The following is a 23,067-nucleotide window of genomic DNA, read 5'->3' on the forward strand; positions in this document are numbered from 1 at the left end:
TACTGCTAGCTATGTAATTTGTTATTGTTGCATAGACACCTGGGTTGAATCTCTTTGTATTTCAGTTCAAAAACACAACTGTAGACCCTTGATTTTATAGAATAAATAGATTTGAACATTAAAAGACATGCTAGTCTTGATAGTCGTGCTCAACTTAGGGAGTTATTCTTGTGGTTCTAAAGAATAATTAGTTGCCTTTTACTTCTGAAAAAATAAGAATTGTACTTGGATGGAGAATAGAATGAATGAATAGATGAAAAAAATACACAAGCTCATATAACTGCAAAATTTTAGTTCATATTCTCTTTCGCTGCTTTCCATCCAAATACTAAAAGATACTAATTTTTGACCAAGTTTCCTTATCTTTGTGAACTAGAGCAATTTTTCAAATGTAACTCCCCCTTAGATTTCAGACACCTTTAATCTCACCAGCAACCTACATTCATCTTAGTGTTCTCATTAGGAAGCAGAACCAACCTGGCTGGAGGAGGGGACTTGTAGTTCTTGTTCGTGTAAATTTCTTCTAAACTAAATTCTTTTTTCTTAAGCCTGAAAAAGTAATGAACAAATCAAATCAATACTTTCAAAAAGCATCTTTTCACCACAAGCAGATTTACTAGAAAATACTGTTTGCCTTCTATGCTTAAATGATAGCTATGTTTCAAATTAGAACATCATTTTAGACTAGCTGGGTACAAAGAAGAATGAAAAATGAGATCCCAAAGTATCTCATACAGTGTTTCTAAAACACCTGGGTCAAGACTTGTCATTTCTGCAGAGATCACTGCTCCTTCTAGCACACTACAATGTTTTGATATAATGGTGCTCAAAACAAGAAAAGGAAATCCGTTCACAGCTCACTTTTTTGTGGAAGCTAAGAAAATAAAGTTTAGTACATTAACATTTCATCTCTTGAGACTGATCTTAAAACTTAGTTATAGACATTTAGTTATCAACCTGATGTGTGAAGAAATGCATTTCTTTGTCTAAGCTGGCACTTCTGTTCAGGACAGAAATGAATAAAATAGATGACTGATTGGAAAAGCTTTGTAAGTATTTGGCACTGTGACTACCCACATTTACAATGTACTAATGCTTTCCTAAGGTCTTATACCACAGGAAAAGAAAGGACAGTCAAGAACTCCAACATAATTTGCATCAACAGAACTTCCTGGTAAGTCTTTGTCTCACTGTGCACTGTAGGAAGATTTATTTTTAATGCTCGCTTATCAGTATAGTATAACCTTCTTTAGAAAATCATTCCACCACAGGTTAGTGTTCCAAGTTTTGCCTAAAAACTAGACATTCGTTCATACCCAACAGCCCTTTATTCATCCTTTCTCACTTGAAAAAAGTTATTTTTAAACACCTATACTTTTATGTTATACCACAAGTAATCATCAGGTGTTACTCAGCTGGGAGTGTACAAAATAGCTGTGGTAAGAGAAGCATTTATTGAAATATTTATATTATTATGCAGGAAATATAAACAACAGAAGCTAGCATAAGTCTATTTAAAACATACGACTTACCTTTTTGGTTTGGGTAGTCCCATTGGAGTAAGGTTAGGATCTGGCTTAGGAACAGTTTTCCTGATTCGGATCTGTGAGACTTTCTTTGGCCTCTTTTCTGGCTCAGTCTTGGGGTGGAAGGTTGGGGAGAAAAAAAATTTAAGATGAAGGAAGTAATTACCATGCTAGTTAACCAAATTCCCTTTTATGTTAAGTATACATTATCTGTAGAAGAAAAATGCTCTATTTCTCTTTGTTTGGCCACCTTTCAAGCTTTCTGCTTGAAAACAAGAAAGCAGCACAGACTAGGACTAAGGGCCTATTTTCTCCACTCATTTAACATTTACTAGGAAACATTCAGCAGCAGCAACTTCAAGTCCTAGAGAACAAGAGTCTGAGATACTTACAAATCTAAAATGAACTCACTTTTTTCAGTTCTGTGTTATCTTGAGATCTAAAACAGGCCGGAATGGAAGTATTAGCTTCATCAAGGTCAGGGACCTGGAGTTCAGATGCTGGAAGCCTGGGGGGAGATGGCAATGCTTCTGGAAGCAAGCGAGACTTTGGTAATGGAAGAAGGAATGAAGGTTCCAGACTATAACAGAGGAAGAAGGGGATACATGTAGATTAATACACATTTTATTCTGCAACATCATCCCATGCTCTCATATGATGTTCCTAAATTACAATATGGACACAAAAAGCAATGCAGTTCATAGGAATTACCTAAGTGAACACTTTCTCCACTACATAAATACAGCCAAAATCTTGCTGCAGGTTGCAAGTATACCAAAACAAACTAAATTGCCAGTATATTTGAACATTAATTTTAAAACCACTCTTCCTTTCCATATAGTTAAGCAGTTTATAGCTCTATTTGGTCATTACAGGTAGAAAATGATTAATTCTCCTTTTTTGTCACCAAATTTCTTTGGCACAGCTATTAATTTAGTACTTTTTGTTCACAGATACATTTAAAAGATAGCTTTTATCTCTGCCATCCCAGCACTGAAAAAGAGTAGAAGGAAGTATCAGCACCTAATCTCCAGTTCCTCAAGCAGAAAGAACGTATATCCAAGTAAGAAAAAAAGTTCTGTAGTTTTACATGCGTATTTCATAGTAAGTGACACAACATGTTTGAAAGTAACAGTGTTGTTCTGTACAGTGGTCTACACGGTGTTTGTGTGAATGCCCCTCTACACTCCTCCATGACATGATCCAGCCAGTGTAGAACTTTAATCAGAAAGCTATTCTTGAACTTCGAAAAACTGAAAGCCAAACTGACATAAACAATGTCTCTTTCTAAGAAAACTTACGATCGCACTACTTGGAATAAATATAAAAAGTCAAGACACTCACGATATCTCACGACCCAGTGTCTGTAGTGCTTCCATACTCTGTACAGGTAAGTGCGGTAACATGGCATAGCTGGTTCAAAAGAGTAAGAAAAAAAACAAACAACAACAACAACAAAAAGACATAAGTTAGATCTACATTATAAAAAAAATGAAGGAAAAATACCTTAGTATAAACTGGACTTCAAGACAAAAAAAAAAAAAGCTCATATTGGGAACGGCAAAGGGAAGAAAGACTAATACCATACAAGAGTAAGCCACATCTGCGATTTAGTCCACTAACAATAAAATTTCACTGACAGCTTGTTAGGGAAATAGTCCTACTTTCACTTTAAAATGGTAGTGATAAGGAAATAAAAGCACAGAGAGGGAGACAAGTAATTACAACTTTTAGACTAATACCATGGAAATCTAAATTCCTCATTCAAAAACCCTAGCTTTTCAGATTAAACAAAAACCATGAAGTTTTTGTCCACTAAATCAAAAAGTCTATTGTGAGACAGCAGCAAGTACAAAGAATGATTTCCTTAAGACTCAATCTCTACCATCTCTAACTCCCATAATCTTAGTGGAATAATCTTAATTGACTGGAATAACAAAAAGCCTTTCTGTAAGGGTTGGTAATTACCACAATTCTATGAAATAAAAATCATCACAGCAGCTTTGGGTCTTTTAACGTTAAGCTTTACTTTGTGTCCATACTGTTAACAGCATGAAAAATGAGTCAGTTGGAACAGCTTTTATTACATTACATAGCAAATCTTCCACTTGCTGCTTTCCCAAACTAGCAACTCAATGTACTTCACTGTTCTAAAGCAAAGAAGTTACACACAGACTGGAATGCAAAAAAATAAATCAAAATCAACCATGCTGGCAGCATGGATAAGATGGTATATAAGGAGGCTGGAAAGACCTATTTCTCGTATTTGTCATTTAATATCAGAACAGTAACATTGCATTTCTCTCAGTGTTCTTACTCACTATCCCAACAACACTGGAATCTGCACCAACAACGCATCAGAGTTCTCTTTGCTACAGGCTGAGCTAACTGCTTTGTGCAATTCAAAAAAAAAAAATTACAAGAAGAGAGGAAAACACACTTCAGAAATTTTGAATCCAAATGAGTATTAAGTAGAAAAAGGATTTCAATTAAAGAATGTTTTATTACTGGCTGTGGAAGTAACAGCACAAGTTATTAGGCAGAACTGTTGTAGTTCCTTGTTTTCCTGGTCATTTAAAACTGACAATGAATAAAACCATTTAAAGAGGACAAACTCTCTTCCAGAAGAAAATGGCCTTCAGAAAATTAGGAGCCACTTTTCAGTTTTTCTGATTTTTAACCATCTTAAAACAAGCAGAGATTTGTCATACTGGGAGCTGAAAATGCCTTTGTACTGCACACCTATTTCTTGTATTCTTACATTTACATGCCAGATACTTCTTTCACAGGAGATTATATATTTTTTTTTTGAATACACACAAATTTAAGAGAGATATACTGAATTATCCTTGTCACTGTTCCTGTTAATGTGTTAAGAAAAATAAGACATATTAGTTGATGAGGACAGGCTATCAATCTCTAGAAAAATTGAATCTAAAATGGTGTTAAATATTTTAAAGGCTAGGCTTAATTCTTTCAATTGTTTTATATCCAAATCCTTCAATTTTACTTTTTGTGTGTTTATTTTAAGAATAGGGTTTGCTTACTGCACTTTAAACTTCTGGGAACATTCTTTTAAACTTACTGCCTTAAACGCACCACAGTAACTTCATTTTAAAGAAAATCCAAGTGGGACAATGCAATAATTAAGTCTACTTAGTATGTATCTGTACATATCAGGACATATCTGAAAGGTATTTAAGAAGAAAATACCAACTGAGTTTCAGGGTATTTTAACTTTGGGTATTTTTCACTTAGGGTGATTAGATTTGATTTGGCTTGTCTCCCTTTTGAATAAAGATCACTAATAGCAGAATATCTGTTTTTTTTTAAATTATCCTTTATGTCAAGGAATTAAGTCCTCTTATATTTTAGTTGTGTGGATATGCTGTAGCAAGCTGCCTTGGAGTCTGTAGACTTAATTACAGGAGAAAACATGAGTATAATTCAGCTCAAATCTCACAGTCCAAGGATATCATACCTCAACAATATAAAATAGTAATTTTACCCCACACTTGGATGGAAGTTTTAAAAAGTAGGGGTTTTATTTTGTTTTTTAAAAGAGCAACAAAGTCTTATTTTAAGCTGAGTGCTCAAACTGTAGTTTACTGATACATTTACTTCCAGGGTACTAATTTATACACTTGAAAATTCAGTCCAGTAGAATATGCTGCAAAGTTGTCTCTATGCTATTATTCAACTTCAACCTTTTAGTGCAGAGAACTCCCAGAATGGAGTAACTCTTTCATATGCTCACTCAAATCTTTTCAGTGAGCAATCAAAATACTTAAACTTTTAGATACATTCTCCATTTACACAAAACAAAACACAGCATGAATTATATATAACTAAGATACGCCAAATTCAACACTACTCTAGAGACTGCAATTTTAAACAAGAGTTGATCGAATTGGTTTTTATGCTGCGCTCATGAACCTATAACTCTGTCCAGGAATCTTAAGACTGCAAGATCAGGAACTTAACTGTCCTGTGGTGTCTCAGGTAGCAGAACTGATACATAAAACAGGAAAATGTTTGCTCAAGAGCAAGCAAAAAAAGTCTTCTACCAGAACTAGGAACCTCTTCTCTTATTCTGTTTCTCAGCAAACAGATCTCAAATGCAGATAACAATGTTAAGCGAGATATGCAAACTAGACTTCAGTCCTCTTCCCACTCATATTGAGGACAGAAATCACAATAATTGATCACCAACCTGAAATGGAGCTATGCTTGCTTGTGCCAACAATACATCTAGCACATACTATCAAAAGACATAGCACATGTAAAGAGGTTTCAATTAGTATAGAACAGTTATGGAATACAATTAAAGATTTAACTGAATTCTCACCCCCATTAGGATTCTCCTTAAGCTAATATTGAATACTTTACAGTCATTCAAGTGACACTTGCGGCTCAGACCTCTGAAAAAAGCTCTCCTACCTCAGAAATCCAGTTGCTCTGCAGTCACTCTGAATAGAACTAATGAAGTAGCTCACCTTTCTGCATTATATATTCTTGTGTGTATATTTGGAATGGGAGAAGAAAACAGAGTTAGCCATTCTGCCAAAAGAGGATATTATTAAAGCGAAGGCACATATATTTAAATTCAGCTAACAGACTGTTCCATAGGGATGAATCTTCCATGCTGAGCCATTTTTGGAGCAGAATGTGTAGATTTGGAATGGGGGACACTGACCCTCCAACACAAGCTCCAATTACCCTCTCCCCCCAAAAAGGAGCAAGAACATACCCTATACATATTTATTCTCAGAAATAAGTTGATGGGTTTTACCTGTTCTCGATGGCCACACTTGGCTGCCACTTGCAGTGATTGGAATGAAGAGGAGTGATTTCGGAGGGACAGGCAGAAGGACCATGCTGACTCCATAAGGATAGGGCCCTGCCCAAGGAGTACGGCAAGGAAGAGACGAGACCATCCGATACATTAGTTCGATACCTTGCCCCTTTCAAACCCTGTGTGAATTGGGACATAAATAGTCTCTGGACAGTAGGAATACGACTGGTTAAGTTTCTTCTTCTTGTCCAAATCCTGTAACATCCCGGGGAAGAAAGTGCTAGCACTGTGTGAAGGCCACGCATGGAGCAACTTCCCATTCTTTCAGCTACGGCATTTCTTCTGTGGTCGGGATGAAGGGCAACAGCCCCTGGGGTTGTTACAGAGAGAGGGGAAGGCAGATCATTATCTAGGCTGGAATCTTCCTTGAAAGCTGCTGCATCCAAACAGCTCTGAGACAGGAGAAAAGAGAATGTCCACTTAGAAGGTGGTGCCGGCATTTCTCCCAAAACTGGTCTGTGATGTCCAGAGTGCCGAGATGTACTCCCTGTTAGGTCTGTCACGGGACTGGAGTCCAATTTTATGTGAAAAGAAATTGGGAAAAGCGGGGTATCCAAGAAAGAGGATGGAGAATTGTTGCTCAAGTCTAAAAAAGATATTTTGGTAGATCCTACAGGATAAAGTGCCAAAGACTGAAAGCTGAACATCTTGGTACACCAACTGTCAGCCCAGCGTGAGTGTAAGTTCCTGTTAATGCAAGACAAAGCTTCCAATAGATTTTTAGATCTACGTTGGCTGTACCGCTCAGCCACTGGAAGGATTTCAGAAGAACATGGCAGTGGTTCTATGTTATGGATGCTTTTGGCAGGTGCCAGTAGTTTGCTAGCCATTGCAGACAGCTTGCTCAACAATGCTGGTTCTTTGGTACATTTTCTACACTTCAAGCTGTTCAACAAACTGCACCTCTTGGCAGAGAGCCTTGGCATACGTACAAATCTCATGGCTATTTCCTTTTCCACTGTTGGTGGTTTGCGTGTAAAGTATAAAGATTTGAGGAGTGTATTTTCCTGGCTAGGGGGCATTTCTGAGGGAGTCTCCAAAAAAGTTGAACTTTTATTTTTTTTCATTTTTCTTACTGTTTCTACTTGATACGAAGTGGGAACTTTTTTGCACGTCCTTCCAGGCTGTCTTTTTAATGGAAGAGGTCCTCTTAATTTCTTTGTAGTTCCAAAGGCACCGGGAATTCCATTATAGTTTAAATTAAGGTTCAGGTTTTCCATTTCTGAATCCTGAGTCTTCAAAAACTGTGAACTAATTGTATCAGGGGTAATCTTTGGCCTTTTGAGTTCTTGTAAAGTGCTATGTAGTTTATTTTCACTGCTTTTAAAAGCAAAAATCTCCTCTGAAGGACCTTGAAACTTTGTATTTCTTGCCATCACCAACTCAGTTGAAGAACTGCATAAAAGTTCCGAACTGTCCAATATGCTTGGTTGCAGTGTGACTTTTGCTTTCACTTGGTATTCCGACTTCTTTTCTTGTTGTGCCTTCTCTGACAAATGTACCTCCATCTCCTTGTACTTTTTCTTTCGTTTAAGTGCCTGACATTTCTCTACTTGATCAAGTCTCTCCGAACCTAAAGCCTTATTTTCCTTGCAAACTGAATAAACTGGTATAGTCTCTTGAAATCCTGTAATTTTCTTTAAATTATCTTTGCTCTGTGCATTTAATTTGTAAGGCACACATACTTCATGGCAAACACAATTTGGTGATGCTTCTTTGCAACTGTTTGATAGTATATTCTTAGACGGATAAAATGGGGATGTTGTATTATATGGGAATTCTGGTGATATTTCTGTGTCAGGTGCATTTTCAGTTTGACAGTCTTGCACAGTTTCTGAACACTGACTGATAGCTGCTAAGTGTGCAAGCTTTGTAGTATTTTTTCTTTCTTTTGAAAAATTTAGGTTAGATCTTGGGATTTCTTCAAAAACATTTTCACAATTCTCAGTACTGACAGGGACCATTTTGCTACCAGATTCTTTTGCACCTTCTAACAAAGCCCATCGGAAATCTTCTCCATCAAGGAAAGAATGTATGGGCAACTTTTTTCTAGGAGCTATTTCTCTTTCAATCTTCTCTTCTACACATGCATTCTTAAACTTCTGTTCACAGTCACCACCTTCTGGTAGGGTCACATCCATGTCTTTCCCAGCTAGAACACATCGTGATTTGCTGTCAGAAAGGCTTTCTTCAAGAGTTTCTTTACCTTCTCTTCCACATCTGTTTTCTTGTTCTTTTAGTTCTGTTGTCTCCACCTGAATTAGATCACTGATGAAGCCCACGCATCCTGAAGAGTCGGCATTTCTTATACCATTTAAAGAGTCAAAATCCACTCCCTTCTCTTTTACAGTTCCTTGAAAACCATCTTTCCTTACATATTTATGAGCCAATGGAGGTAGGTCATCACCTTTTTTTAACAGTTTCTCTTCACTTTGACTAGAGACAATTGATGTTTTAGTTTCTTCCACAGAAGTAGCCACAGATTGTAAACCTGTGTTTGGTGGTTTGTTTAAACTTTCTAGATGCTTGCTGCCTGGAACTGGGCCATTAAACTCACTTTGATGTGCAAGAAACTGATTTTCCATTGGACACAGGGTCTTTTCTGTTTTGGTAGCATGTCTCCTTCGAATATTCACATTGCTGAGTAATGGACAATCACAGATTGAAGTGCTATACTCAGAAGGGTTAGCTGTGAGTGATGACACTTCTTTCTTCTCATATGTGCCTAGTTCTTTCATCTTCAGGCCTAATGGAGAGTTGCAAAATCCAAAATTATGAACACATTTTTTTTTGTTCAGATATCTGACTAATAGCTCTTCACTAGTCTTACTTCTCCAATTGCATTCAGGAGCCTTTGGAGAACTCACAGGTCTTATTTTATCAAATTCATCTGTCTGGAGAGTACACATGCTAATTTGTTCTTTTGCCTCATCTTTGCCACAAATAATTTCACTGACATCTGTTACCTTATAAAGATCAAATCGTTTCACATTTCCAACCTTCATATTCTTATTTGAAACCTCATCTCCTACCAAGGTAGCAGTAGGCTCCTCTGCAGTGTAAGTTGAGCAAAACATGTTTTTTGCTGTGGAAATGTCATTTATCCCATGCAGAGCTACATCTCTGTTGCCCAAGTGATCTTCAGAAGGAAGAGATCCACATGCCAAAGGGAAGCGTTCTTCCAGAAAGACGACAGCCTTTTTACCATTACATCCAGATGAAGCTTCTCCTTCCAAACTATCATTTTCTTCAATCTTCATCTCAATGTCAGCCTTAAAAGAACGACTGCCTGGGAGAGCATCGTCTATATGTGTATTCCCTGATAAAGTACAGGAAGTACTGGCAACTGTATGCCAGTATTTTACGCTCTGATTATTACAATGCCACGTGTCACTATGTTCATTTTCTAAACCGGTGTCCACGCTTTCTATATTCCCTGCTAAAGACTTTTGGAAAGTTTTTCTTATCATATTAGGAGCATCAAAAGTCATGGGATTTACTGAAGACTCGAAATTGTCTCTATGAAGTACAAATTCACCAACTTGTTCCTGTGTTGTCCCAGAAGCACCAACTGATTCTTTTCCAAATAGACTATCCTGAGCCTTGTCCCTGCTTGCAACTTCATTAGTACAGGGAAGACACTTGTTACAGTGAGGTTCTCTTGATTTTTGTGCAACAGGAGGTAGAGTTACACTTAGTGTATAAATCAAATCAGTTTCTTTGCCAGTGGACAAAGTGACAAAGTCTATTGGCTTCTGTAGTGTTAACTAAACTGCCAGCCAACTCTTCTGACTTTGTATTACTCTCAGATTCCTTTTCAAACAATTGTACCTCAGGTGACCCTTTCTCTACCTTGGTAGTATGGTCCAGACAGCTATGGCTACTGGGAGGAGAAGTTTTACTGTAGGCATTATAAATGCATACATCTGTCTGCCTAATTTCATGGGAACTAATACTGTTCATTTCCTTCAGTAGTCTCTTTTCTTTTGCACCGTCCTTGCATAGGTCACTAACAGAGAATTGCCAGTGGTCCTTCTTACACTTACCAACTTCTGATGGGACCATTTTAATCTTTTCTTTTGAGAAATTCTCAAAATATGAAGGAATAGAACTAAAACCTGAAGAATGACCATGCTCAGAATTAGCACCCTCTGGAGCTTCAGGCAAGCTACCAGCTTCAATGTTACCTCCCACAGCAATTTTCCTTTGAGTTTCAGCAGCTTCTTCACATTCAAAGCTGTAATATTTACCATATGTTATCATTTTCTTCCCTACAATCAGTTTGAGCACTAGATAATTCTTTGTTCCTTACCACTGAGAGATGCTCTAATGGCATGGATGCATAGGTACAATTTTCTACAAACCCAGTTCCGTGATCATAATTAGTCTGACTTTCCATGTTTTCAGGAAGATACTTTTTTGGGGTTTCATTGATAATGTTATGCATTGTAGTACTAATGTTTTCTAGCAATATATTTCTAGAGTCCAGATAACAGATGTTTTTTGGAACTGAACATAAACCTTCCAAACTTTCTATGTAGAGCATTCTACCACTTTCTACGGATGACAATCTATCGAGTTCATTCTGTTTAGGTAGAGGAACAGTACAGAAGTCATGAACATTGTTTTCCTCATCCTGCTGATAAGTCTGGCAATTAGCAAGTGATGTACTGAATTCATTAACAGGATTTTGTCTGTGTAACTTATTTTTTCTAATCTCCAAAATAGATACAACATTGCCATCTGTTCTCAACCCATTATATTCACTTATTTCTTGTGGTTCTGTGGTTGTTTCAATGTCCATTACTTTTAAAGGCTCTGAAAAATCTAACAAGCTGGTTTCTGAAATTCCAGCTCCGCCCATGACTGTGTCTATATCTGAACATTGATTGCTCTCAGGTGGAAGACCTTGACTCACACTGTCATTCTTGTATTCTACTTTACTAAATATCCTAGTCCCATCAGCTGTCATACCTTGTATGTCTTCAGTGGGCTTTGGAAGAATTTCAGCTGTCACCTGAACATTTGCTTGTTTTTTTTCTGCATAAGAAAAATAACACAGATCAGCACCATACACTGAATGGAGAAGGCATTCAGCTTACTATGTTCCTCTTAGCATTATACACAATATTGTGTGTAGTCTTGGTTTTCAAAACTTATTCAAAGTCAATTGAGAAATGATTTTCTCAAAAAAGTCAATTATTCAAAGTCAATTGAGAAATTATGCTAACAATTCTAATACAAGCCTTAAAAAAAGCAAACAAACAACCCCACCATAAATCTAATATAACAAACTCAATCCTTTTCAATACACACATTCCACGTGAGCAGGAGACATCCAAAGACCTGTATTTTTCAGATTCCTCTAATATCAGACTAGGCACGTAAGTGTAGTAACAGCAAGATATATATAGTCCAGCTATAAAGCATAAGGAAATGCAAAACGTCCGCTATTAACAAGAGCTTCTGCTTTGGCATAAATAAGTACTCCACGGAAGTAACTAAACCCTATCTTTTACATAAAGGGTCTTTAGGAAAGTGCATATGCTATTCTGAAAAAGCAATGGATTAAGTCTGGATACTGTTCAAACTACACAGGGTAATAGCTTCTACTATAGAACAAAGTAAATGAGCTCTCTTACTCATCAATTTTAAATCACCAAAAAGGCTTCTGTGAGAGAAGCAGGGGACAGATTGGGATGTAAAACTAAAAACGCACCTTTGTTCTTCAGAGATCCTGCTACTTCAGTGCAACAGCTTCTCGAAGACTTCGCCTTATACCGGTTTAGGTGAGGATCCTCCTGCAACAGGACAAAAGTATCAGCAGAGTTTGATCAATTTGCTGAAGCATTTTGCATATTTCAGGGACTGTACTTGCTCATCTAGCTTGATTCTGTCAATAGAACAGACACCCTGAAGGCTCAGAGCGCATCAGCCCTTGCACAGAAGCAGACTTGCTTTGCAACTAGTTCGTGCAAGCACTTGTCATTTCTTTCTGATCCTATCAACCAACAGCACCTCACTGTTACACAGTGATGCATCCAGAACAGATTTGTGTTTAGAAGCAGTATAATCTTCCCATGCAAGCAACTAAAATGTAAGTGACTTAAATGGAAATTGTCGCAAATGTGAGTGTCAGAAGAATAATCCAGTCACCAAGTCTATCTCACAGCCCCAAACCAGTCCTGCATGCCTCTGGTAAGGTGCACACCTTTTCTTTTATTTAGTAGAACTTGCCTTGTATCATTCTTTTTCTTGGCTCAAAAACACATAAACCCAGGAACATGCAACCTAGGTCTGCTTTGGAAAAAAACAAAGAAGCGAATCATCAAAAACCTCACCACCAAGCTCCCTGCACATTTCAAATATGTGAAAGGTCATCTAGGAAAACTGACTATGGATCATTTAATGGTTTTTATTTTCATAATTCTTCAAATAAATCAAACAGTAATCAAAAAATAAGAATTAAAACCACAAAGTATTTTGGTATTATGTAACATCCAGTAATAATTGTAAATTGTGCACCTTATTTCCTGGCTGGTATATGTTCAGTCACAGTACCTTTTTTCTTCCCCGTGTTTTTTTTGTATTTGTGAAAACTTTTTATAAGTTAAAGAAAACTGATAAAGAATCACTAAATATTTCAATTTTTAATAAAGAGTTTTGTGACTCTTCAGTTTTTAGTAGAGTATTTGGCACATTTTCTAGCAAGTCTTTCCCTAGAAGTGCTGCTTTTATCATCAGTCTTTGCCAGAGTGGAGAAAAAACAAACCATGACCATGGGAGATTCTTGTTTTGAGAACATTAACAGTGAACTCTTGCCTCATTACAAACAATAATTCCAAAAACGAAGAAGAATCTTCAATTTTAGATAGAAAACTTAAATGCTAGACTGCATTATTAAAACACTATGACCAGACTGAAATAACTATTAGTTAGTGATTAGTACCTTGACCAGGGATGGTACCTGTGAAATTCACTGTACCCACAGAACATGGGCACTGGGTAACGATGCTTTAGTTACCAGTTCTTCATTGTTACATACCTGCCTCCTAACATTCCTTCAGGATTTAGCAAAGCTTGGTATTTTAAAATACTGTTGGTCTATTAAAATATACTCTCATTTTTCATTGGGCCTGTGATAACCTAAGTAATGACACATGACAGAAAACATAAATAATAGGAAATCAAAAAGCCCTCTGCCTTGTCATTATAACCTTAAATGCAAAATATCACACTGGGATGATTTTTGCTATTTGCTTACTTGTTTCGACCAATCCCCAGGTGTTAAAGCACAGCATCCAGCACAATTCTCAGCATCTTGTGCCCCTTTATCTTCGTGCTGGTATCCACCACCAGAACAGTCTAGTTCCCTAAAGTTTTGTCTTTTGCTTTTTTCATCCTCTTCAAGGTCTCTGCCCCTCGGTAACTCTTCAGGACGGGATTCTGCTGGCCCATGAGAAATCGCTCTGACCATATCATCCGGCTCCTCTGTCTTCTGGCAAAAGTCTTCTACCCCTGAAGTCCCGTGATGCTCAGACGACAGGCTGCTGCTGCGTGCGGGCACAGGTGTGGATACATCAGCCTTTGCATCCAATCCAACGGTAGGCTCCGATACTGCCATCAGCTCCGTGGGGATGCTGGCTGGCAGTCCCGCGTAGAACTCTGTTACACCGCTGGTGGCAGAATCAAGGAGACATTCCACCCCAGCTGATAGCATCAGGGCAGCGGGAGGTCCGTTGTCTGAAGCTTTTCACGGCTTACCCTGAACACGAAAGCAACGTTAACCTCATAGAAAGAAATAACTCAGTGATTAAGAGAAAGGGCTCATTGTTCAAGATTCAAATGTGTGTTTAGCAATGATACATCCAGCTATTTTTCTTAGGAGAGGAGCTGAGCACCATTTGAGCACCCAGGCAAAAGTTTCACTAACAAGCACAGCGCACACAGGGATTGCTGAGGGGTCTTTTCGCATCGAGCCCTCTCCCAGCAGGCGCACCGCCAGCTGCAGGAGATCACCGAGCACACCTCGGGGCTGGCATCACCCCTCCATCACCCCTCCATCACCCCTGCTCCCCCTCCCCCTGCACTACAACCAACGCGCTCCGCCGCCTCCCGCAGGACCGGGACCCGGGGCCACCTCCTGCAGGCTCCTCCCTTGTTCCCCCCCGGCCCCTGGGAGCCTGGGGCAGCTCCGCGCCCCGCTCCCGTGCCGGGGGCAGGCGGGGCGAGGCGAGGGGTCCCGCTCAGAGCGACCCTGCCCAAAGCAGCCCGGGCACCCCCAGCCCGTCCCGGCCGGGCCCCCCCCCCCCCGGCGCCCACCCGCTCCCGTTACCTGCGGCGGCCCCGCTCCGCTCCTCCCGCCCCCCCCCGCTCTGACCTCACTTCCCCATCCGGGCCGGGCTCGACAGCCGTTGCTACGGCCCCGCCTCCAGGCCCGGCTCGGCGGCGGCCGCCACCTGACGCGCGCCGGGCCCCGGATGCGGAAGCGGCCCTGAGGTGCCCGGGGGGCCTGGGGGAGGCGGCGGCACCCGGCGGGGGCTCGGCAGCGGCAGGTCAGCGCCCCGACAGCGGGGGGGAGCGGCTCGGGGCCCCCACCCGTCTCTCCTGTCCCTCCCGTCCCGTAGCAGCCGGGTGAGGAGCTGGGCCACCGGCCTGCGCGCTCCCGGCCCGCCTCCGAGCCTCCGTGACGGGGCCCTGAGCGCTCCGGGGCGGGCTGACCGGCAGCGGCCCTGCTCGCTGCACGCCCGGCCGGGGAGCGCAGTGCTTGTGGAGAGCTCCTCGGGCTTAGGGAGTTTGTGGGAGCGATCCGGGCACGGCTTGTTCCTGCCCTGCCTGTGTGCTGTTCGGGAGGGCTGCTTGCAGGTTCCCCCGCACGCCTCGGGTTGATGTAAGAGCCTCTGCGCACCCTGTAAGAGCACAGCTACAGCAAACGTGCTTTAGAAGTTGAAAAACTTGTCTTGTAATTATGCATCTGTAGTCGTTACCGAAGAGGATCTCGTTATTGGTAGCTTTCAGTTTAAGCACTCTTCTAAAAAAACTACATTGTAGCAGTAAAGGCCCTCCGTCGAAATATGCTTTGCTTACATTTCAAGTAGCAGGGGAAAAAAACCGCGGTCGTTGATGCAATTGAAGTGTTTAATGCAAAGTGCCAAAACAGCCAGTGTTTGCTTGGCCCCATCTGTGCGAACAGCTGCCTGCCCTCTGCTGGCCTGAGCGCTGCGGCGCTGCTGTGGAATCGGCCAGGTGGGAATCCGACGGCTGTGAAAGACGGAAAAAGCCGTGAGGAAGTGGGGGGAACCCACTTGTGGTACAAGAGCGCGCAGTACAGAGACGAAAACAGAAGATACAGTTGGTAGTGGGTGTGAGTCTGGGTATTCACTTTACTGTATTTAACACAGGGTTAGGAATTTATCCTTGAAATACAAAAGGTAGATTTTTAGAGAGCAGTCCTAGCTCTGATAGCAGTGCTGATAGAAGAGACATAATTTCTAAGCTTTTAGTTTGACATTTATTAAACTGTATAACGTGTCAGCCTTTCAGGTGTGGCATTCTTGACCATGTGGTGATACAGTACCCTTTGTTCGCACACAGAGTATACAGAATAATTTTGTAATAACGATGTTTGTCCATGTTTGTTTTCATTTCCATATTAGATATGCAAGATGTCTTCAGCTGTTTTTACTCAAAGCAGCTGAGAAGAACTGGAATTCAAGATGAGAACCAACAAGGTGTACAAGCTCGTCATACACAAGAAGGGTTTTGGAGGCAGTGGTCAGTATCTCGTGGCTCTTAACAGTGTGACCAGTACTTTTTTACTTCAAACCAATGAACCGATTTGCTGATGCTATTAACAAAATGGTGAAGGTGGAATTTTGTTGTAGCAGTATCACCAGCCAGACTGTGGAAGGCTCTTTTCTACCTTACTATTAGAATAAAATTACATTTATTTGTCAGAACGGAATGAAATTAGATCTGTAAAATAAAATTGCTTCATTCTATTTCTTTCCCTTTTGTTTTGACACTCGTCTTTTAACACTGTATTTCAGTGATTCTTAATTGACATGTCTGTCACTCTTAGTTAATGAGTTATTTTGGCATGTAGGTAGGTATATGGTCAGAATTTATGTTTCTGTGAACTTAGGATATCATTTAGTGATTGTTCTCTAGTTGTAGGCTTAAAATCACAGTGTGTTACTTAAGCTTGCTAAAAAGATTCTGTAGATACCTACTTTTCTGCTGGTGCTTGTGATATGAAAAGTACAAAAGAAAATTCTTCTTGCCTAGGAAAGGCCTGCTCTTTTGCTGAGCAAGTCTTTTGTGAAAGTCCTGTGATTTGAAAGTAGTTTTGGTCACAAAATTGGCCAGACTGCAGTGGCTGCATAGGGGCCGTATCGTGTCATGAATGTGGTGCATTAGTGATGTGTTTATCCCGGGCTAGTGAATTTATGTTGAGCAAGCTAGTGTGTATAAATGTGTAAGTATCTGTGTTTGCTATATATTTGTTAACTGTAGTTTTCTGCATTCATTTATATCTTGAAGATGATGAACTGGTGGTGAATCCTAAAGTATTTCTTCAAATCAAGCTGGGAGATGTTGTAGAAATTGCACATCCCAATGATGAATACAGGTGAGTTCTCTTTTTGCTGCTATTTGTTAGTGGAGTGTGGTTAGAACATTGAAAGGGCATGTTCATGTGCAGCAGCTCTTAGGTTTAGAGGATAATTTTCTTGTAGAAATCTAGAGGATAAAATTCTTTTGGACTTGGATAACTTTGCTTCAGGAGGATGCCATGTTTTTGTTTTTTTTTTCTTTATTCTAAATAAAAGTAAAGGGGATAACTGTAGTGGGAGCTCTTCCTCCAAGTTTGTGCAATTCTTTGTGTTTGGTGTTTGCTGACCTTTCATAGGGCAAGTAGCACCTGAATGTGGAGAGGTCAATTATGTCTATTTTATTCATAGAGCTGTTGTTACCTAATGATTAGTCTTCCATTCTATAGTATCTCCTAGGCAAAATTAAAACTTCCTTGTTTGCTATAAAAACACAAACCTTCATTGTGAAGCTGCTCATATTGCAGCCTATGTCTGAAGAGTAGGAGTATACCTGTATGAGATCCTGAGATCTTGTGTGACTTACTTCCCCATTTAGAGTATCATCTTTCCCTAAAGAGTACCTTATAGTTATAATAGGTACGAAGAACATCTCAGGGTGACAGGCAGAGAGCATGGTGTATTGAAGCTTTCCAGAAAATACTAATGTTTCTGTTTAGCTTATCTCCTGCTCTGTGTTACTAAACAGTTTTGAAAGTGATTTAGCCAGAGTAGACTGTTGGTGTCTCAACTCATCTACCTTTTTTCTTTCTTGCATGCTAGCCCCCTGCTCCTACAAGTGAAGTCACTGAAGGAAGATTTACAGAAAGGTAAATCTCTAGGCTCATGGTATGCGTAGTAAAATCACAGACAGTGGTTGTGCGATTGGACTGTATCTGTGATTGAGTAATGCATGTACTTCAGCTTTTTAAGATCATGGCTTTGTCTGGTTAGGGATGGAAGGATTATAATTTTTATCAAAAAGTGAATAGCCAACTTTAAATCTGCTTTTGGTTGAGTTAATGTGAGGTAGAGTTTGAAAAAAGCCTTAAATTTTTGTTTCTGTATTGTCTGAATGGCTATGTGTCTTTTCTTCTTGCAGGAATTAATTCAGACTAAACTTTTCACTTATCTCCCCTGCTTTGATTTTAATGAATCTTAAATTGGGCAGTAGTTGAAAGAAGTTGTCTTTTGCTAAGGCCCTAAGTTTTCACACCAACCTATATTGCTTTTGTACTTGAAAATCACCCGGAACCTTTTCCATAAGTTCTTTTCTCTCTTTTCTCTCTTTTCTCATTTTTGTGGCAGAAACCATAAGTGTAGATCAGACTGTTGCACAGGTATTCCGGCTTCGGCCATACCAGGATGTCCATGTGAATGTTGTTGACCCGAAGGTATGTGGTTTTGAAACTTTTCTATCTGTCCCGTCACTTAGCTCACATTGGGGCTTTGTGAATTTCTGTTTACAGTAGTGTTGTAAAAAAGGCTTTTTTTTTTTTTTTAAATTGAAATGGATTTTGCCCTTCTTTCCAAAGAAAATAAGGTTTGCGCAATTTCACTATTTGTATTTGTTATGGGACTCTTTCTTCTCTCCCCACCATCCCCACACTCTTGAAGCCTGTGCTTCATAAAAATTTAGAAATTTTAACTACATTTACACTCCAGAAATTGAAGATAAGCAAGCAGAGAGAAAGGAAACTGTAAGTGCCCCACTCAAAAGAAAAGCCATGGCATGGATTTGCATTATTTCACACCAGAGAACCTTGTAAGAGAGGCATCTCTTGTAGATGTCCAACTAGCTAAAGGGCTTCAGTCAGAGTTTACCTTCAGTACAAGACAAAAACTTGCAGAAAGCTAGGTTTCCTTAATGATATGAACAATGGAACTCATTTGTTCCCCTTGTGCTTTTAGTTTGCTTTGAGAGTTGTAGAACAGGTAATCCTGGTGCTTTCTCTGGCCGCCTCATGCATTGTCTTGCAGCTTGCAGATGTTCCAGCTACATGCATAACTCTGGTGGTTGTTCTGATGGGGTTTACTTTTTGTCTTATGTCTGTTAGGAGTATTGAATTGCTCTAGAACAGCCCTGACTGTACATTGGGTTCTTAGCGGAACAATTGAAGGGTGCTGTATTAGAAACAAACAGTAAAATCTAAGCGCTTCCTTTTGTTTCCCAGGAGGTGACCTTGGACTTGGTGGAGCTGACTTTTAAAGATCAGTATATTGGGCGTGGGGATATGTGGCGACTGAAGAAAAGTTTGGTAAGGCCTATGCAGTCCTCATGTGTAGGGTTGAGGAGGTTACGTACATTTTTCTTTCCTTGCTGTAAAAGAAAATAAGCTTTTTACAAAATAAAAAAATAAAAATAAAATAAAAAAAAAAACAACCAACAAACTTAGAACAGGACCAGTGTCACCAACTCCTGAGGAACGTAAGCTTTAAGTAGGACATTAGAGTTGGAGAAATAAACATAAATGTTATAGAAAATAATAAGTTCCATCATTTCCTACTCTGTTGCAGTGATTTTAATTACTGCCTTGGGTACTGAAATGCTGCTGAGAGTTTTTTCTCATGTTCTGAATTTTAGTGATTTACTGCCTTTGGAAGGAATTAAATCCAGCTGTTTTTCAAGTAGAAGTATGCTAACATACCCTCTCTTGGATGATACTGCTTAATAATTAACTATCAGATTTTTTTTGTTTCTGTATCTCTGAAGAGCAGTCTTCGATTTTTCTATGGACGGTGAATTAGAGAAATGATTCCAATCAAATTTAGCATCTGTTAAAAACTATTTTCCATGCTGCCTAGAAGAGGTTCTAGTTTAAATGTTTTTTTATGGCAGAAGTCTTGTGTTTGAGCGTTTTCCATTCTTTTGCAAATCTGTCTGCTCACTCCAAGCCTAATGTTCTTTTAACACCTGTAACTGTTCTTTCTTAGGTCAGCACATGTGCATATGTGACCCAAAAGGTGGAATTTGCAGGTATCAGGTCAGTGCATTATGTGCTTTATGCCTGGATATAGGAAAATACATAGAGTAACAGAGAAATCTGTGCCCTAACTGGCAAGCATAAAGATAAACGCTTTAAATTTGGAAGTATTTTTAACATTTCCATCAATCAGTTAAAAGAATATATTGTCTGTGAAAATCTACAGCTGCTATTCCTCTGAATGCATATTATTACTTATGACTTCAGATCAACGATGCGCATCTTCTGTGAAAAGTCAGTTTATTGTTCTCTTAATCTTCTGCAGACTTCTCTCTGCAGCGTGGGGGTGCTAAAAGCTTCTGTCTGGCTTGGGGTGGAAGAAACTAATGACAGGACAGCTAACCACACTTGCTGCTTCTGGTGAATGCCAAATAATTTTTTGGTCACCTATTAGAATATTTCCCTCACTTCCCAAAAATTAGTAAGAGCTCAGAAGGGGGTTGCTTCAGTTGCTGTTGAGATGACAAAGGGACAAGCAAGTGTGCAGATGCAGCAGGGAACAGCTGTTTAACATCTTTTTGATTAAAGATGGCTTTCTATCTGAATAAACTTCTACTCTGCCTTCAAGTCATCCTTGAATGCGTAATTTTGGTACATCCTTTATTTACTCAAATGTTGATTCTGTAGTCTTCAGATTCACTCTAGCTAGTAAATATTATGAGCTCTCTTTCTTCCAGGGCACAAGCAGGTGAATTGTGGGTTAAGAGTGAGAAAGTCACTTGTGGATACATCAGTGAGGATACCCGGGTAAGATTTCAGGGAGTAGGGGAAAGAAAGTGTTTTTTGTTTGTGTCGTCCCCCCCCCCGCCTTCATCCCAAGTTTCTTGTAATTCTGTCTTGCGTACTGATGTGTTTGGATCATTTGAATGACTGTGTTGCAAGTTGAAAAATTACAACAAATTCAGGAGAATGAATGATTAGAAAATTTCAATGTTTTTTTCATTGACAGCACTAGGAATTACTTGGGCTGTTGAAATGCCAGTTCCTTGGTGGGGAAATACCTGATGATGCAGTGGGCCCAGTCATATAAGTTACATGGTAGTTAAATTGTGCATTTGTTACTTCCAGTGAATGTACCTTGTTCAAAAAAGATCTTTCATTCCTCTGCAGGTGGTCTTCCGCTCCACTTCTGCCATGGTTTACATTTTTATCCAGATGAGCTGTGAAATGTGGGATTTTGATATCTATGGTACGTGGTTAACTGGCTTGCCTGATTGTGAATGGCAAGAGCTATCCTTTCTGTCTGTATTATGAAACTGCTGTTATGATGTATTTCTGCCACCATTAGAAAACTAAAATGTTCTGCTTTTGGCTCAGACATTGCTCTGAAGTGTGCTATGGTGTCCTCTTAGACTGTTATTCACAGTGCTATGCCTTTCTCTCTCGTGGTATTCCACAATTTTCCTGTCCTTAACATACAGTCTGGGTTCTTTTATCTCAGTCATTAATTCATGGGGGCCAACTGACTACAAACCAAGGAAAGGTTTTCTGTGGATGTGAACATGTTTGGTGATGAGGGCAGGGGCAAGCCTGTATGAATCCTGAAACCAAAAATGAATCGAAGTCCTTTGCAAAGAGGGACTCAATGTTCTATATTTCGCTTGATTTTGGCTTAGCCAGGATGGAAAAACACTGTTTTAGGCCAGGTGGAGCTAGCTAGAAGTATTTAAACATCAGGAGTTGAGAATGAGCCACTTAACTATGTCATTGTCCTGTGTTTTTTGTTTTTTTTTTTTACTTGGCTTAATTTAATAGCAAACCTCTCACCCCTTCCTTTGACCATGTGCTTAAGCATATGCAACTGGGCAACCATTCAAAGCTGAGCAGGGAATCAGTTGTGAATACTGCTCCTAAAAGACAGTACAGATGCTTACCCAGCATGTTGCAAATGTGTTGGGAAAATGAATTTAAAGGTCAGGTCCTTTTTGACAATACAACAGTTTTGTTTACATCATCTGAAACAGTCCTGCTTTTTTAATCCTTTTTGCTCTCTTTGCTTTAGTAATATTTGCATTCAGTGTGCACACAAAGATATTTTGCTGTGATTCTAATAAAAATAACTTGCCTAGAATCGTGGTGTTAAACATACCCCATAGTTGAAGTAATTGCTGTTTGATGCTTTGGGTGTGTTTACTTTGCAGGGGACTTGTACTTTGAGAAAGCTGTGAATGGTTTCCTTGCTGATCTCTTCACAAAATGGAAGGTAAGTAGTTACTTTGTTCATCCTGTTCTGAAAGAGCAATGCAGTGCCATCTTAATGAACCCACTGGTCTGCCACTTTGAGGAAGACCCAGGCTGTGTCAGGCAGAGGTAAGGTTTATGAGTGATGGCTTCTGGGCATCAAAAGAGTGGTTACTGCAGGTAAATCATATGTGCCAAGTGGCTCCACTACTGATCTGTTGTATCTGCTGTGGTGTTATCATGCAATTGTTTTGGTTTTGTGGTGGGTCTGTGACTGGACTTAAGTCACTAAACATGTAATACAGTTGTTTATGGTTGCGCAGTGATGCACAAGTCTGTTTTGCACAATCTTAATTGTTCCAGGATTCAGTTCTGAATGCTTTCCTGGTATTGGTTAGTGTTGCTGTAGTTTAGCATGGGTGGGTTCCAGGCTGTAGTGTATAAGCCACTGATGATCCGCAAACTCCTTGGAGGTGAAGGTCTCTTTAAAAAAAAATAAATAATAATGTTAACAACAACAAAGCCTCCGTGTCTCTTATAGCTCAACAACAAAGAGCCATACCCTGTCTCATGACCTGGCTCAGAGCAAGGTACAACTGCTGTTAGCAGTCCTGCATTTGAGGAGAGGGCAGAATTGGTGACTGAAATCCTTTCAGCCACAGAGCTATGGAAAATGTCTTAGGCAGCAGGCTCCTGCAGACGTAAATAAGAGAACTGTAGCAGTACTCAAGGCAGATACAAAATCTGCAACCTATCTGCAATCTATGCAAAGGACAGTTCATGATGGTCCCAAGCGTCAACAAGAGCAACAGATTTGTCCCTTTTTTCATTGTGCCCCTTTATTCATTTCCTCCATTGGAAAGTTACTAGGAGCCCTGCGTGATATATCTGTAAGACACCTCTTTTTCTTTTGGTACTAGTATACCATTTTG

At 39.7% G+C, this 23,067-nt stretch overlaps 4 protein-coding genes across 10 annotated transcripts in view; 2 read left to right on the plus strand and 2 right to left on the minus strand.

Annotated features, from left to right (window-relative positions):
• The window catches only part of LOC309884851 (serotransferrin-2-like), a 20,479-nt gene extending 19,360 nt beyond the window's left edge, over positions 1-1,119 (plus strand). Inside the window, exon 19 of the transcript XR_014318701.1 lies at positions 1,106-1,119. The gene's annotated coding sequence lies outside the window, so the exon portion shown is untranslated. The remainder of the gene's footprint in view (positions 1-1,105) is intronic.
• PRR14L (proline rich 14 like) overlaps positions 1-14,739 on the minus strand; it is an 18,652-nt gene extending 3,913 nt beyond the window's left edge. The window contains exons 1-9 of the mRNA XM_082774230.1: positions 14,717-14,739; positions 13,646-14,146; positions 12,101-12,182; positions 11,356-11,421; positions 6,319-9,127; positions 2,871-2,939; positions 1,938-2,106; positions 1,533-1,639; positions 478-549 (exon numbers count right to left, since the gene is read on the minus strand). Of these exons, the coding sequence (XP_082630356.1) occupies positions 478-549; positions 1,533-1,639; positions 1,938-2,106; positions 2,871-2,939; positions 6,319-9,127; positions 11,356-11,421; positions 12,101-12,182; positions 13,646-14,101 (3,830 nt within the window). The 5' untranslated portion in view covers positions 14,102-14,146; positions 14,717-14,739. The remainder of the gene's footprint in view (positions 1-477; positions 550-1,532; positions 1,640-1,937; positions 2,107-2,870; positions 2,940-6,318; positions 9,128-11,355; positions 11,422-12,100; positions 12,183-13,645; positions 14,147-14,716) is intronic.
• LOC309884737 (uncharacterized protein) lies at positions 9,132-10,644 on the minus strand (the record flags this gene model as incomplete). Its single annotated transcript, XM_082773984.1, has 2 exons — positions 9,132-10,148; positions 10,234-10,644. Coding segments are annotated over 2 exons (1,428 nt in total), but the record flags the coding sequence as incomplete, so codon positions are not given.
• DEPDC5 (DEP domain containing 5, GATOR1 subcomplex subunit) overlaps positions 13,942-23,067 on the plus strand; it is a 48,254-nt gene continuing 39,128 nt past the window's right edge. For 6 of the 7 annotated variants that reach the window (XM_082774222.1, XM_082774225.1, XM_082774226.1 and 3 more), the window contains exons 1-10: positions 14,803-14,936; positions 16,038-16,155; positions 16,924-17,011; positions 17,754-17,800; positions 18,279-18,364; positions 19,145-19,228; positions 19,905-19,954; positions 20,632-20,701; positions 21,065-21,143; positions 22,096-22,157. In XM_082774222.1, the coding sequence (XP_082630348.1) occupies positions 16,098-16,155; positions 16,924-17,011; positions 17,754-17,800; positions 18,279-18,364; positions 19,145-19,228; positions 19,905-19,954; positions 20,632-20,701; positions 21,065-21,143; positions 22,096-22,157 (624 nt within the window). In that variant the 5' untranslated portion in view covers positions 14,803-14,936; positions 16,038-16,097. Of the gene's footprint in view, positions 13,986-14,802; positions 14,937-16,037; positions 16,156-16,923; positions 17,012-17,753; positions 17,801-18,278; positions 18,365-19,144; positions 19,229-19,904; positions 19,955-20,631; positions 20,702-21,064; positions 21,144-22,095; positions 22,158-23,067 lie in introns of those variants that run through there. The other variant, XM_082774223.1, reaches the window with a different exon arrangement.

Source organism: Aythya marila, assembly GCF_965140915.1.
Source record: "Aythya marila genome assembly, chromosome: 17".
In the NCBI taxonomy this organism is placed as follows: Eukaryota; Metazoa; Chordata; class Aves; order Anseriformes; family Anatidae; genus Aythya; species Aythya marila.